Below are 16562 nucleotides of genomic sequence, written 5' to 3'. Positions count from 1 at the left end.
ACTTAAGCTGTACATCAAGCAAGAATGGGAAAGAATTCCACCTGAGAAGCTTCAAAAATGTGTCTCCTCAGTTCCCAAATGTTTACTGAGTGTTGTTAAAAGGAAAGGCCATGTAGCACAGTGGTGAACATGCCCTTTCCCAACTACTTTGGCACGTGTTGCAGCCATGAAATACTAAGTTAATTATTATTTGCAAAAAAAAAATAAAGTTTATGAGTTTGAACATCAAATATCTTGTCTTTGTAGTGCATTCAACTGAATATGGGTTGAAAGTGATTTGCAAATCATTGTATTCCGTTTATATTTACATCTAACACAATTTCCCAACTCATGTGGAAACGGGGTTTGTACATTAATAATAATAGTTTCGACAAAATAATACAATAATAAATGACACAATATGTTACTGCATATGTCAGCTGCCAAATTAGGAGATTTTGTGACCCGCTTTGAAATTCTTCTATTATCAATCATATACCAAATGTTATATAGTGACATATATTGTTATTAGGATATAGATTTGAGGTCATATCGCCCATACCAAACATTGGTTCGCCGAGTCATTTTGTTTGGCCCACCAAATATATTTATTTCTTATATTCTTCAGATGTGTGTGTATGTTTAAAATGTTGTACTACTGTTCTACATCACGTGGAAGTGTCATGTCATGGGGTTGGTGTGCTTTCAACTAAGGGTGTGACGATACGGTCAGCTCACCAAAGGATACTCGATATTGGCTTTAGGAGAACGAGACAATATTTTGGTGGTTAACATGATTCTTACACATATGTGTACTTCATGTGTATATGAATGTACTTTCCCTTGTGTGCTTAGTTTTACTGTAACTTCATTGTGGATAATATCTATAAACAACCTCAATTGTTTTTCATCTTTCATTTGAAGGACTCTTTACTTATCTGACAAATTCAAAGGAAACTGCACTTTTTTTAAATGTCGCCTATCATTCACAATCCTTATGTAAGACATAAGTTTAAAATGTTCATGAATTCTAATTAGTAAATAAACGTGAGCAAAAATCAGCTAACATTGGAGTCAATGGGAGCTCCTCTATTAGACCCACAAAGTCCTCCAAATAACCATCCAAAAACTGCCAACAATACTCCATTTACATTTTGTGACCTGAATATTAACCAAGTATTAGCGATATTGTTAGTATAAGCGCTAACGTTAAGAACCTACTTTTAGCGGCGCATTGATCACAGAAGTAACTAGCTTATGCTGCTATATTGACATACTGAGCTGCTTTCTCACCTCTAAGATGGTGAAAGCTAATTCTAGATTATAAATCATGCTTCTCACTTATATGGTGAAGGTTGTGGACATAAACCGAGAACTTGGTCAACTTTGACATCCAACTTAGACCTGGACATGGCAAGAAAGACACGAACATACGCTCTTTTGCACTCACCCTTTTTTAGCCCTTTGTGAGGATTAATTCTTCATCTAAACGGGAAGATATGAACATCCCATCAGTCGGCATCCCAGTGAGAGCAGACATTGTATGCTTAAAATGAGCAAGATATGTAAATATGACATGTTATTAAGAATGTTACTACATTACATATATACTTACAGTGTGTATTTAAAATGTTGATGAAGGTTTTAGGATGTTATTTAGAGCACTTTATAGGCAGAATAGAGCGGCTACAAATAACTCAATTGTCAGCTAACTTTTGCTAAGGTTTATTTTCTATTGAGGATGCATTAACCATCGACCTGCTCAGTGGCTTGTGGTTAGAGTGTCTGCCCTGACACTGGAAAGTCGGGAGTTCAAACCCCGGCTGAGTCACACCAAAGACTATAAACATTGGACCCATTGCCTCCTTGCTTGGCACTCAGCATCAAGGGTTGGGGGTTAAATCACCAAATGATTCCCGAGCGTGGCCACCGAGGAGCTTTTTAACTACCTCAGCCCCAGAAATAGGAGAGCCCACCACAGATTCCCCAGGCACTGCTTCCTCATAGGAAGATGTGTTGGTGGGATTGAGGAGGTCTTCTAAGTATTCCCTCCACCGATCCACAACAGCCACAGTAGAGGTCAGCAGCACACCATCCTCACCATACACGGTGTGGACAGTGCACTGCTTCCCCCCCTGAGGCGGCGGATAGTGGACCAGAATTTTTTCTAAACCGTCTGGAAGTCGTTTTAAAAAAGTTAAAGTTAAAGTACCAATGATTGTCACACACACACTCTAGGTGTGGCGAGATTATTCTCTGCATTTGACCCATCACCCTTGATCACCCCCTGGGAGGTGCACATATGGACACACTTATGTTTGAACATGGTGTTTGTTATGGACAATCTGTGACGAGCACAAAAGTCCAATAACAAAGAACCACTTGGGTTCAGATCCGGGCGGCCATTCTTCCCAAGCACGCCTCTCCAGGTTTCGCTGTCGTTGCCAACATGAGCGTTGAAGTCCCCCAGCAGAACAAGGGAATCACCCGAGGGAGCACTCTCCAGTACTCCCTCAAGGGAATCCAAAAAGAGTGGGTACTCTGAGCTGCTGTGGTGCGTAAGCACAAACAACAGTCAGGACTCGTCCCCCCACCCAAAGGCGGAGGGAAGCTACCCTCTATTTTAAAAAACATCTATGTTGTGCGTGCAATACAACTGTGCTGCTTTTATTTTGAAAAGTGTTATATATGGACGTATGTCCGTGTGTAACCTGTGAGTGAAGGTGCACAGCGACAAGTGATGCCCGGTTACCCCCGAGATGTCAGCTTACGCTAAAAAAAGAAAAGTTGATGACGAATGCCGTGTTTTCAACAAGACATGGACTGCCAAGTATTTCTTTAAAGGTAAAGCCGTGTGCTTAATTTGTGGTACACAGGTTGCTGTGTTTAAAGAATATAATTTGAATCGCCACTACAAGACGAAGCACGAGGAAAAATAGCGGAATCTGTCTGATGAAGAGCGTGCAAGGGAGGCTGATGCGTTGATGGTAAAACTGCAAACCCAACAAGGACTTTTTGCCAAATTTCACCCCCCCCCGAGATGCAGCCGTCAAGCCAAGTTTCGCCATTTCTCACAAAATCGCCAGAAAACGTATTGGACTCTGTTACGCTGATATTCCCGGAGAAAAGGGGCACATTTGAGAACGTGTCACTCTCCCGACGCACTGTAACCAGGCGGGTTGAGACCATCGCTGGAAACGTGGAGCTTCAGCTGAAGAACAGAACGGCCGACTTTGACTGTTTTTCGCCGGCTTTGGATGAGAGCTGCGATGTACGTGACGCCGCCCAGCTGCTCATCTTCTTACGTGGGATAACTGCAGACTTTCAAATCACGGAGGAGCTGGCAGCCATGCAGTCAATTAAAGGGATAACCACAGGTAATGACTTGTTCACAGAGGTAAATGCGTGTTTGGACATGTTAGGGCTGAAATGGGACAAGCTGGCTGGTGTGACAACAGATGGTTGGATAATTCTGACGGGGAAATACGTTGGACTTTTGTTTGTTGTATTGCGGTATTTCTATAAACTTGTGTGACCAGTCTTCTTGTCGTTGGGTTCTTTCTTGGACCAATATTACCACGCGACACCTTTCCGCTGTGGATTTACAATTGTCTTTTATTTGTGTTTTTTTCCTCCCAGTCTCTGATGCTTTTCAGAAGTCTTTATCTCGGTTCTCTTTCTGTGCTTTTCAGCAGCCTGGGTGTCGTGCCTCCACTCCCTGTTAGACAACCCCCTCTCATGCTCTCTGACGCAGCTAATAAAGAGACAGGTGATTGGATAACTCGTTCCAGCTGAGATATCTCCTCACCTGTCAGTTGCTTCACAGCCGGCTCCTGCACACGCCCTGCCCACAGAGAACGCGTGGACGTGGACCACACCCCTTCCACATGCCTCCACCGCCAGATTAAGCCCCCCCCCCGTAGAGGGGCGAGAGAGAGAAAGTCGGCTACGACCATCTGCGTCCACCCGGAAGTTGTAGGGTTGCAACGCAAGGTACCACCGGGTGATCCGTGCGTTGGCATCCTTCATGCGGTGGAGCCATTGGAGTGGTTTGTGGTTCGAGCAGAGACTGAAGGCGCGCCCCAACAGGTAGTACCGGAGGGCCCCGACCGCCCACCGGATGGCGAGGCACTCCCTCTCCACCGTACTGTACCTTTTTCTCCCGGTGAAAATTTTGTAAGCTGGGTCCCCTTGTTATATGTGCGCTGCTGCCGTGTGGAGTTTTGCTCGCATGTCCATAACGTACTGAATTTCGTTTTTACTGGAGCTTGAACCCTCCTCCAAGCTTTCCTTAATTAGGTCCAGCACTCCGCGCGGCCTTCTGCCGTATAATAGCTTGAAAGGCGCAAAGCCTATGGAGGCCTGAGGTACCTCCCGCATCGCAAACATTAGGGGATCCAGCCATTTATCCCAATTTGGTTTGTCCTCGTGCGTGGACTTACGGATCATGGTTTTCAGCATTTTATTTAACCGTTCCACCAGCCCATCTGTTTGTGGGTGGTACACACTGGTGCGGATCGCTTTAATTCCCAGTGACCCGTATAGTTCCTTTAACGTGCGTGACATAAAGGACGTGCCTTGGTCCGTCAGAATCTCTTTCGGGATTCCGACTCGGGAGATGACCTGAAACAGAGCTTGCGCAACACTCTTGGCAGAGATGGAGCGCAGGGCACTGCTTCGGGATAGCGCGTTGCGTAATCCACCAGGACTAACACAAAGCGATATCCCCTTGTGCTCGGGTGAAATGGTGCGATGAGGTCCATCCCAATTCTCTCGAATGGGACCTCCATGAGCGGTAATGGGCGCAAGGGCGCCTTCGGGATGGCCGCCGGATTCACCAGCTGGCAATCCGGGCAGGCAGCACACCACCGGCGCACGTCTGCCCGGCCAATAGAATCGGACCATGACCCGATTTAGTGTTTTATCGTACCCCATGTGGCCAGACATGGGATTACAATGCGTCGTCTGGAAGATCATTTCCTGGCGGTATTTTGGCACCAACAACTGGGTGGATTCCTCTCCCGCTTGAGTGTCTCTAATAATTGAAAAGTGGGGGAATACCCGCGCTTTCCCCGGGTGCACCAGCTGACTGTCGATGTAATCCACCTGGTCCCAGGCGGAGCGCAAAGTTTCATCACAGGACTGCTCAAGGGGAAAATCCTCCGTCGGGTGCCAATTGGGGCCCGGGGGGGCTTCCCGCGAAGCCCCCGCCGGTTCCCGCTCGGCAGTGCCGGATGAACCCGCGTCGCCACTGAGAACTGCGCGGATATTCCCCTGTCCTACTGTCCGTGAACGCACCCCTACACATTGTGTCACAAGCTGGTGAAACCCCGGCCAATTTGTCCCTAATATTATGGGGTGCGTCAGGTGCACGCTTACGGCAACCTTAACCCAATGCTTTTGTCCCTTATACCAAATCTCTACAGGCACAATAGGATACGCATGCACATCCCCATGTATACACCTAATTCGCCCCTGTGTCGCATGCCTCAACGCCCCGGGTCGAACCAGGTTCTGGTGGATCATGGACTGTTTGCAGCCTGAATCCACCATGGCCCGGTATGTACTCCCTTGTACCCTTACCGGGACGCAATACGTCTCCCCTGGAAAGGGTGTACGGCGCTGGAGGGCCGGCAACCCGCATCACCTGTCCCACCTCCATCATGGAGCACTCTCGTCTCACATGACCAGGCTGCCCGCACCTCCAGCACGCCTGCCCTCGTGTTCGAGGTACCGTCTGCAGGGGAAGCCCCCTCTCAGCAGCGCCGGTACCCTGGAAATAAGGAGCAGAGGAGAGATTATATACCCGGCCACCCCCATGATGAGACTGGTGGGTGTGGTGTCTTGGGCTGTGGGGGCATGTGCGAGGCGGCAACCTGCTCGCGGGTCGAGGCCTCCTCCGCCGGGAGGGGGCGTGGCTCTGGGGTCGCTGTCTCCTTGGCGTGGACGAGTCGTCTGCGCGGGGCCGGTGTGGGTCGTTCCGCCGTTTTCGGGGTCGCCTCCTCCATATGAACTGTCAGGTGGTCCTCTGCCCAGGTCACCGCCGACGTCAGGTCCCACGGGCGGTGGTACCGGACCCACGCCGAGGTCCGTGCCGGTATGGACTCGAGAAACTGTTCCAGCAGAATCATCTCGAACATGGGGGCGTCCTGTTCTCGAGGTTTCAGCCACCCTGCCGCCGCGTCTCGGATCTGGTGGCTGAAGGTGAACGGGCGGTCCTCGGGCCCCGGCCGTATGGCTCGGAATCGGCGTCGATGGACCTCTACGGAGCTGCCAACCCGCTCCTGTATGGCCCGCCGGAGATCAGCAAATTGGACTCTGGAGGCCACCGGCAGGCTCAACGCTGCCCGCTGCATCTCCCCCGCCAGGAGCAGGAGCAGCCTCACCCCCCACTCTTCTTCAGGCCAGTCGCATGCCGCCGCCGTGGCCTCAAAAATGTCTACGTATGCCTGGGGGTCTTCTGCTTCTGACATGCGCTGCATGGAGGTGTGCGCTTTCATTGTCGCTGCCCCTCCCGCCCTACTCATCAGCGCCTGCAGGACGACACCTCCGCCAGCACTCGCCCAAGTGCCTCCAGGGGAGTTGGAGCCGACATTTTCTTTCTTCCTTTTTTTTTTTTTTAAATTTTGGTCCAAACCTGGTTGGGTGCCAATGTGACCAGTCTTCTTGTCGTTGGGTTCTTTCTTGGACCAATATTACCACGCGACACCCTTCAGCTGTGGATTTACAATTGTCTTTTATTTGTGTTTTCTTCCTCCCAGTCTCTGATGCTTTTCAGCAGTCTTTATCTCGGTCCTCTTTCTGTGCTTTTCAGCAGCCTGGGTGTCGCGCCTCCACTCCCCGTCAGACAACCCCCTCTCATGCTCTCCGACGCAGCTAATAAAGAGACAGGTGTTTAGATAACTCATTCCAGCTGAGATATCTCCTCACCTGTCAGTTGCTTCACAGCCGGCTCCCGCACACGCCCTGCCCACAGGGAACGCGTGGACCACGCCCCTTCCACAATTTGTTAAGTTGTTTGTTGTTTTTCCTTGTTTGTGGAACAAAGTTAAAGTGTGAACAAGTTAAAAATAAATTGCAGTGATTCAATGATTGTTTTTGTTTTCTTATTTCAATTTCACAAAGCCTAATATAAATATTTAAGGATTAAGAGTTTAAATAAAACCATCAAAAGCAATCTGCTTCTGTATAAAGTTAAGTTAGGTTAAATTAAATTATTATTTTTTTTTTTTATCTTACGGTATATCAAAAATAAAATTGAGCAAAATGTAATTGAAATATTGTCGATGTGGCCCTCCAGCAGTGCTCGGGTTGCTCATGCGGCCCCCGGTAAAAATTAATTGCCCACCCCTGCTCTAACCAGAGAATAATTTCGCCACACCTCGTGTCTGTGTGACAATCATTGATACTTTAAAGGGGAACATTATCACAATTTCAGAAGGGTTAAAACCATTAAAAATCAGTTCCCAGTGGCTTATTTTATTTTTCGAAGTTTTTTTCAAAATTTTACCCATCACGCAATATCCCTAAAAAAGCTTCAAAGTGCCTGATTTTAACCATCGTTATATACACCCGTCCATTTTCCTGTGACGTCACATAGTGATGCCAACACAAACAAACATGGCGGAAAGAACAGCAAGCTATAGCGACATTAGCTCGGATTCAGACTCGGATTTCAGCGGCTTAAGCGATTCAACAGATTACGCGTGTATTGAAACGGATGGTTGTAGTGTGGAGGCAGGTAGCGAAAACGAAACTGAAGAAGAAACTGAAGCTATTGAGCCATATCGGTTTGAACCTTATGCAAGCGAAACCGACACGACAGCCAGCGACACGGGAGAAAGCGAGGACGAATTCGGCGATCGCCTTCTAACCAACGATTGGTATGTGTTTGTTTGGCATTAAAGGAAACTAACAACTATGAACTAGGTTTACAGCATATGAAATACATTTGGCAACAACATGCACTTTGAGAGTGCAGACAGCCCAATTTTCATCAATTAATATATTCTGTAGACATACCCTCATCCGCTCTCTTTTCCTGAAAGCTGATCTGTCCAGTTTTGGAGTTGATGTCAGCAGGCCAGGGTCGATATTCTTCTCTTGATTATCTTCGGTGGCATAAGGGACGGTGTGAGCCAAGACATCCAGGGGGTTTAGCTCGCTCGTCTGCGGGAACAAACTGCCGCCATTGCTTGCCGTGCTACCGAGGACCTTTGTCCCTGAATTGCTCACACACTCCGGCAGATTCAATGGGGGTCTGGCGGCAGATTTCTTTGACTTTATCGTTGGAAATGCATCTGCTTTGAGTGTCGCAGGATATCCACACATTCTTGCCATCTCTGTCGTAGCACAGCTTTCGTCGGTAAAGTGTGCGGAACAAACGTCCAATTTCTTGCCACTTTTGCATCTTTGGGCCACTGGTGCAACTTGAATCCGTCCCTGTTCGTGTTGTTACACCCTCCGACAACACACCGACGAGGCATGATGTCTCCAAGGTACGGAAAACAGTCGAAAAAACGGAAAATAACAGAGCTGATTTGACTCGGTGTTTGTAATGTGTTTGAGAAAATGGCGGATTGCTTCCCGATGTGCTCCGAGAGCGAATAATAGAAAGGCGTTTAATTCGCCAAAATTCACCCATTTAGAGTTCGGAAATCGGTTAAAAAATATATGGTCTTTTTTCTGCAACATCAAGGTATATATTGACGCTTACATAAGTCTGGTGATAATGTTCCCCTTTAACTTTAACAAACAGCGCTAGTGCACATGCGCTATCTTCAGAGGCGCGCCGCCGCAGCATTTCCAGGAAGTGAGCAATGTTGCCTAAAATGCATTACTAAATGAGGGTTTTCAATAATTAAAAAAGAAACGGTAGTACCCAATGTCCAGAATTTTACTGCGGTTTATCATTATACTGTTTACCGTTATATCCCTGATACACACACATATACATATAAACACACATATATATGTATATATGTACATACACATAAAACTGATGTAAGTGTACCACTCGTGGTACGCCAAATATTATTTATTTAAGTACAGTGTTTTATTTTCCTATAATCAAACACAATGTTACTGTTCAAACTGTGTGTAATATTACAGTGGCTAAATTTTTTTATATACTTGTTAAATAAAGTTTCTTCCTTGTTTTTAATGAATAATTAAGGCCTACTATGCTACTGTATTTTAATGTTGTTCATGATGGTGGTACTTGGAGATCCAAGTATTTCCTGAGGTGGTCCTTGGCCTAAAAAGTTTGACAACTACTGATGTAGTGACATTGTAAACTACATCGGCAGACACAATTTTGTTATACCCAAACGACGTCTGCTCATACATCGCGCTTCCAACGAGGTCCCGTTTTCTCTCTCGAGTTAACAGGAAAAGGAGAAGGCAATATCTGCGTCATTTCATTTTTCTCAAAAATACTTTCCACTGTGTTCGTTAGAAAGTTCCACAACTGTTCACGGTATCCCACGCTTGTGCTACAGCACTCATCTCATTGTGCAACATGTGAATGTTTGAAGTGGAACTAAACGTGATCTCTGAAAGGAGTACACGTTATTTCCAAAGCAGGGCCCCCATCCACATATACAATACTACAGTGTTTTTCAACCTTTTTTGAGCCAAGGCACATTTTTTGCGTTGAGAAAATCCGGAGGCACACCACCAGCAGAAATCATAAACTCAGTTGACTATAAAAAGTTGTTGTCGCAATTGTTGGATATGAATTTAAACCATAACCAACCATGCATCACTATAGCTCTTGTCTCAAAGTAGGTGTACTGTCACCACCTGTCACATCACCCTGACTTATTTGGAGTTTTTTGCTGTTTTCCTGTGTGTAGTGTTTTAGTTCTTGTCTTGCGCTCCTATTTTGGTGGCTTTTTCTCTTTTTTTGGTATTTTCCTGTAGCAGTTTCATGTCTTATATTTCCCACATCTACTTTGTTTTAGCAATCAAGAATATTTCAGCTGTTTTTATCCTTCTTTGTGGGGACATTGTTGATAGTCATGTCATGTTCGGATGTACATTGTGGACGCTGTCATTGCTCCACAGTAAGTCTTTGCTGTCGTCCAGCATTCTGTTTTTGTTTACTTTGTAGCCAGTTCAGTTTTACTTTCGTTCTGCATAGCCTTCCCTAAGCTTCAATGCCCTTTCTTAGCGGCACTCACCTTTTGTTTATTTTTGGTTTAAGCATAAGACACCTTTTTACCTGCCTTTACAAAGCAATTAGCTACCGGCTGCCACCTACTGATATGGAAGAGTATTACACGGTTACTCTGCCGAGCTCCAGACAGCACCGACACTCAACAACAACACATCATTTGCAGACTACAATTACTGGTTTGCAAAAATAAAAACATGTTGATACACATTGTTACACACTGAGAGGAACATCAACCTCTCATAAATATTGTGTGTCTGAAACTGTCTCGTTTTTACGAACAATATAAAACAATCAGTGCATCATCCTCACATGACAATTAATCTTCCTATAGACAATCTATTCAAGAAAGTGTTAATAATAAATATAAAGTTAGTACAGATGTGAGAGTAAGAAGTACACAAACCTGTTCTGTGTAACACAACTTGATGTTTTTCATGTTGTCGCTCCTTCTCCTCTTTTGTTGGACAAAGTTCCTCCTCGTACTCTGCTATCGTTCTTTCGCACATTTTCACACAATCACAACACTTTACACTCACACTTGATCTCTGCTTAGCGATGTGTTTTCATCACTTCCGCCTCTCTTTGTTAGCAGCTAACAAGCTAAGCTAACTAGCAAGCTAAGCTAGCTCGAGAAGCATCAAAGTGCGCTCAGACTAATATAACCGGATGCGAACAGTTATTAACGATGTTTACTCTATTTAATAGAGTGTAATAAAGGACATATATGTGTACATGGACGCACAGATTAAGAACACTGAACTGTGACGACTGCAATAACGTCTTCACCGTCAGACGCCATCTTGCTTCGCCGTGTTTGGTTCGCGCGCAGTGTTGTCAGATCTCGCGAGACAAACAAGTAACCAGCTCTCTCTTCCAGATCTCGCGAGAGAAACAAGTACACGTCCCACCCCCGGTACAACTATTTCAACATTCTGAAAATAAAAGTAAACTTGTCCATTTTACATTTTCAAAACACAGACATACAACTTATTTTCGTAAAAATATTCAAATATTTAACAATGTATTGAAACAACAGTAGCATAAATAGAGAATAGAATAGAATAGAATGGACTTCATTGGCGTTGTTAGGCCTATTTTAGGGGGGCTCAAGCCCCCCTAAAATATTCTTAAGCCCCCTAAATAATTTGGTGTTATATATATATATATATATATATATATATATATATATATATATATATATATATATATATATATATATATATATATATATATATATATATATATATATATATATATATATATACAGAGGTGGGTAGAGTAGCCAGAAATTGCACTCAAGTAAGAGTACTGTTACTTTAGAGATTTATTACTCAAGTAAAAGTAAGGAGTCGTCACCCAAATATTTACTTGAGTAAAAGTAAAAAGTATGTTGTGAAAAAACTACTCAAGTACTGAGTAACTGATGAGTAACATACACACACATATCATATATATATATATATATATATATATATATATATATATATATATATATATATATATATATATATATATATATATATGTATGTGTGGGGAAAAAAATCACAAGACTATTTTTTTTTTCCCACACATACATATATTGCGCTCTACTACGGTATCGAGCACTATTTTTTGGATAACCTTATTAAGACATATATATATATATATATATATATATATATACATATATATATATATATATATATATATATATATATATATATATATATATACACACATTTATATATATATATACAGTATATAATTCATATTTAATTATTTTGCCGTTTTTGTTTACATGTTAAAGGTGTTTTGATGAATATACATGCATGTTTAACATATAGATTCCTTTCTTTCATGAAGACAAGAATATAAGTTGGTGTATTACTTGATTCTGATGACTTGCATTGATTGGAATCAGACAGTAGTGCTGATAGCGTCCACGTTTTCAAATGGAGGAGAAAAAAGTTCCTCCTTTCTGTCTAATACCACATGAAAGTGGTTGATTTTTGGCATCTTATTTGTCCAGCTTCTATATTCGTTTTTATACACTTTACAAGAAATACATTGGCGGAAAACTCCGTAGCTTGCTAGCTTGTTTGCGCTGGCTTTCGGAGACTCTTGTTTTGAAAGCGCAGGCGCGATGGAGCGGCACTTTTATTGTGAAGACAGGAACTGTGCAGTCAGTCTTTAGGCTTTTGACGGGATGTATGGTTGAAATAAAAGGGTATTTTTTCCTTCACACTTTTGATTGATTGATTGGAACTTTTATTAGTAGATTGCACAGTACAGTAGATATTCCGTACAATTGACCACTAAATGGCAACACCCCAATAAGTTTTTACACATGTTTAAGTCAGGTCATGTGACCGCCTGGCTCTGTTTGATTGGTCCAACGTCACCAGTGACTGCATCTGATTGGTGGAACGGAGTGAACGTCACCAGTGACTGTATTTGTTGAAACGCAGGCACTATGAAGGTCTGTCTGACAGACCAAAACAAACAAAGCGTGCATTAACAGATCGATAAAAATTAGTAGCGAGTAGCGAGCTGAATGTAGATAAAAGTAGCGGAGTAAAAGTAGCGTTTCTTCTCTATAAATATACTCAAGTAAAAGTAAAAGTAAAAGTATGTTGCATTAAAACTACTCTTAGAAGTACAATTTATCCCAAAAGTTACTCAAGTAGATGTAACGGAGTAAATGTAGCGCGTTACTACCCACCTCTGTATTTATATATATATATATATATATATATATATATATATATATATATATATATATATATATATATATATATATATATATATATATATATATATATATATATATATATTTTTTTTTTTTTTTTTAACAAATACATGCCGACATATTCATTATAAAGTGGCCCGAATATGAGTTTAAATAAATAATCATATAAACTGTCATTATTCACTCAGTTTCCCCTCACTTCATAGCGTAAATCACCAAAAATGATTCCCGGGCGCGGCACCGCTGCTGCCCACTGCTCCCCTCACCTCCCAGGGGGTGAACAAGGGGATGGGTCAAATGCAGAGGACACATTTCACCACACCTAGTGTGTGTGTGTGACAATCATTTGGTACTTTAAGGTAGAGAGCCCCTTTAGTGTGTCGGTATCCAATCCATTCCACTTGTTCATATAGAAAATGCCCACATCACTCAAAATCCAGTCCGCATTTTCTCTGCGACCTTGCCTGCGGTCCTTGGACTTGTTCATGTAGAAAATGCCCACATCACTCTTGTAGAATCTATATAAAGTAATATACATTAGCCTAATGTTAAAATAATGAAAAAAACATCATTAAATATATTTGTTTTATTGTATTTTTACATAAATAGCTGTTGTATTATTATAGGATGGCTTGTTAAACATTTCATAGGATTTTCAGAGGGAGGAAAAACCAAGACATTTAATATAACATGTTAAATGAATAAATACATAAAAAGAAAAAGAAAAAAAATGGTTAAAAGCCATCGTCCCGGGGAGCATTTCATTTTGTCCCGTGCATTTTTTAAATAATAATAACAGTGAATAATTTCTAAGTATTTGTTAGTATTTTGTGTAGTTTTGTGCTTGTGCGCTACGTTCGCTCTCCTGGGGGCTAAGCCCCCCCTGTCCTTAAAAGCTAGTGACGCCCCTGATGGACTTTATTGTCATTATATTTGCATATAACGAGATTAAGGACTCCAATTTAAGGTGCGGTAGTGGAAACATATATGGATTAAAAATGAATCACATAAGAAGTAATAAAGATAAAATATACGAATTGAAATAAACAGACTACTATCCAATAAAAACAATAAGCAATCCTGTACAATATACAAAACAATATACAAAATACTGTACAATATACAGAGCAAAACAAGAGTACCGGAGTAATAAAGTAATGACAATCAGTGTCTGACGTATTGCACTCGAAGGGTAATATTGCACAGTAGGGTATTAGAGTAGGATATTATATAGGGGTGAATAATTTATTATAAGTTTGAGTTCAAGATGGTGACAGCTCTGGGAAAGAAGCTGTCTCTGAGCCTGTTTGTTCTGGTTCTGATGCACTTGTAGCGCCTGCCCGGTGGTAGCAGGTCAAACAGGTGGAAGCCAGGGTGCGTGCTGTCATTGGTAATGTTTTTTGCTCTGTTGAGGCAACGGGAGTTGTGTAAATCCTTCAGGGAGGGGAGGGGGTAGCCGATGATTTTTTTGTGCAGAGTTTATGACCCTCTGAATCGCCTTTTTGTCTGCTTCAGTGCAGCTGGCGTGCCACACTGTTATGCAGTACTATATGCAGGCTCTCGACAGCCGAGCGATAGAAGGTCACCTTTAGCTGCTTCTCCAGTCTGTTCTTCCTCAGCACCTTCAGAAAGTGGAGTCTCTGCTTGGCCTTCTGGATGACCACAGTTGTATTTGGGGTCCAGGAGAGGTCAGCAGATATGAGGGTGCCGAGGAACTTGAAAGAACTGACTCTCTCCACCTCCTCGCCGTTGATGTAGAGTGCGGCGGGGTCTGCAGTGTTTTTCCTGAAGTCAAAGATGAGTTCCTTGGTTTTTGTGGTGTTCAGCGCCTGGTTATTCACTGAACACCACGCTGATAGTTTCAGGACCTCATCTCTGTATGCAGACTCATCCCCCCTGTAATGGGTCCAACCACCGTTGTGTCATCGGCAAATTTGATGATGGTGTTCTCCTGGTGGGCTGGACTACAGTCGTGGATGTAGAGGGATTACAACAAAGGGCTCAGCAAAAAGCCCTGCGGACAGCCGATGCTGAGTGTGCGGGAGGAGGAGAGATGGGGGCCGAGTTTCACTGTATGGGGTCGGTTGGTCAGGAAGTCCTTAATCCAAAAACAGGTAGTCCAGCAGTTTGGTGTTAAGGATGTCTGGTATGATTGTATTGAAGGCGGAGCTATAGTCGATGAAAAGCATCCTGTCATAGCTCCCTCGGTGTTCCAGGTGGCTCAGTGCAGAGTGGAGAGCTATGGTTATGGCGTCGTCCATGGATCTGTTTTCCCGGTAGGCAAACCGTTGTGGGTCTAGAGTGGGGGGGAGGCAGGCTTGGATGCGGTGTAGGACCAGCTTCTCAAAGCACTATATGATGACAGGTGTGAGTGCTACTGGGCGATAGTCAATGAGGTTGTTTGTGGCAGCTTTCTTGGGTGCCGGGATAATTGTGGCGGATTTAAGGCACGGTGGGATGAGTGCCTGTGCCAAGGAGAGGTTGAAGAGGACAGTGACAATGTAGGAGAGCTGAAAGCATGCTTTGAGCACCTTCCCGGGTACTCCGTCTGGACCAGCCGCCTTCCTGGGGTTCACTGCACTGAGCACCCGTCTGACCTCATGCTCCTCAAGAGTGAGTGTGGGAGTGCTTGGGGCTGGGGGGAAGGGGGTGGTGAGGCTGTGACTGGTTGTGATGTCTCAAAGCGAGCGAAGAAGCAGTTCAGCTCCTCTGCCAGCGATACATCCCAGTCCCCGGTTGTTGCGTCACAGCCTCTGTAGTTGGTGATGTGCTATATGCCCTGCCACATCTGCCGTGGGTTGTTGCTTGAGAGATGGTCTTGGATCCTCTCTTTGTAGTCCGTCTTGGCTTCTTTGAGTCCTCTCTTCAGGTCAGCTCGCGCAGTGCTGTACAGAGCACTGTCACCTGACCTGAAGGCGGTGTCACGGGCATTGAGGAGCATGCGGACCTGGCTTGTCATCCAGGGTTTCTGGTTTGCTTTTTCCACAGTTACATTGCCGATACAGTACTTTATGTAGGATAGTACCGACTCTGTGTGTGTGGGCAGGTCTTGGACTTCAAAAACATCCCATGCAGTGTGTGCAAAGCAGTCCTGTAGCTGGGGGAGTGCATCCTCAGGCCAAGTTGTAACAGTCTTTGTCACTGCTTTTGTCCTTGCTCTGAGGGGAGTGTAGGCAGGGGGGAGCAGCAAGGTGAGGTGGTCTGACTGGCCTAGGTGGGGAGTGAGATGGCTCTATATGCCTCTTAGATGTTGGAGTAAACATGGTCAAGAGTGTTCCCCCCTCTAGTTGGGCATTTAACATACTGGTAAAATTTGCGTAGTACAGTTTTCAGATTGACTTTATCAAAATCTCCAGCAATAATGTGAGCGCCATTGGGGTGGGCACGTGGTTGTTTATTTATTGTGTTTAGCAGTAGAGAGAGCCATGCTAACATTAGCATCCGGTGGTATGTAAACTGTCGTGATGATTACTACTGTTACTACCAGAGTCCTCGTTTCGGTCCCGACGTAGCAGCGTGCGGCCTGCGTCGGGGATTAGGGGGTGAAGCCAGGTTTCGAAAATTACCAAAAAACAGCAGTCCTGGATGTAGCTATTTCCAGCCAGCTGGAGTTTTAGGTCATCTATTTTGTGATTGATTGATTGATTGGAACTTTTATTAGTAGATTGCACAGTA

The 16562-nt window shown here is 44.0% G+C and overlaps 2 protein-coding genes across 3 annotated transcripts in view; one reads left to right on the top strand and one right to left on the bottom strand.

Annotated features, from left to right (window-relative positions):
- The window catches only part of LOC133623968 (uncharacterized), a 289936-nt gene that overhangs the window by 3505 nt on the left and 269869 nt on the right, over positions 1-16562 (bottom strand). The window contains exon 1 of one of the 2 annotated variants that reach the window (XM_061987521.2): positions 10563-10958. The exons of the other annotated variant lie outside the window; for it this stretch is intronic. Coding sequence (XP_061843505.2) covers positions 10563-10665 — 103 coding nt within the window. The 5' untranslated portion in view covers positions 10666-10958. Of the gene's footprint in view, positions 1-10562; positions 10959-16562 lie in introns of those variants that run through there. 2 annotated transcript variants of the gene reach the window in all.
- Positions 1-16562, top strand: part of LOC133624001 (uncharacterized) — a 270822-nt gene that overhangs the window by 200106 nt on the left and 54154 nt on the right. The window lies entirely within an intron of this gene.

Source organism: Nerophis lumbriciformis, linkage group LG26 (assembly GCF_033978685.3).
Source record: "Nerophis lumbriciformis linkage group LG26, RoL_Nlum_v2.1, whole genome shotgun sequence".
Taxonomy (NCBI): domain Eukaryota; kingdom Metazoa; phylum Chordata; class Actinopteri; order Syngnathiformes; family Syngnathidae; genus Nerophis; species Nerophis lumbriciformis.
This window is presented reverse-complemented; position numbering and strand designations above follow the sequence as displayed.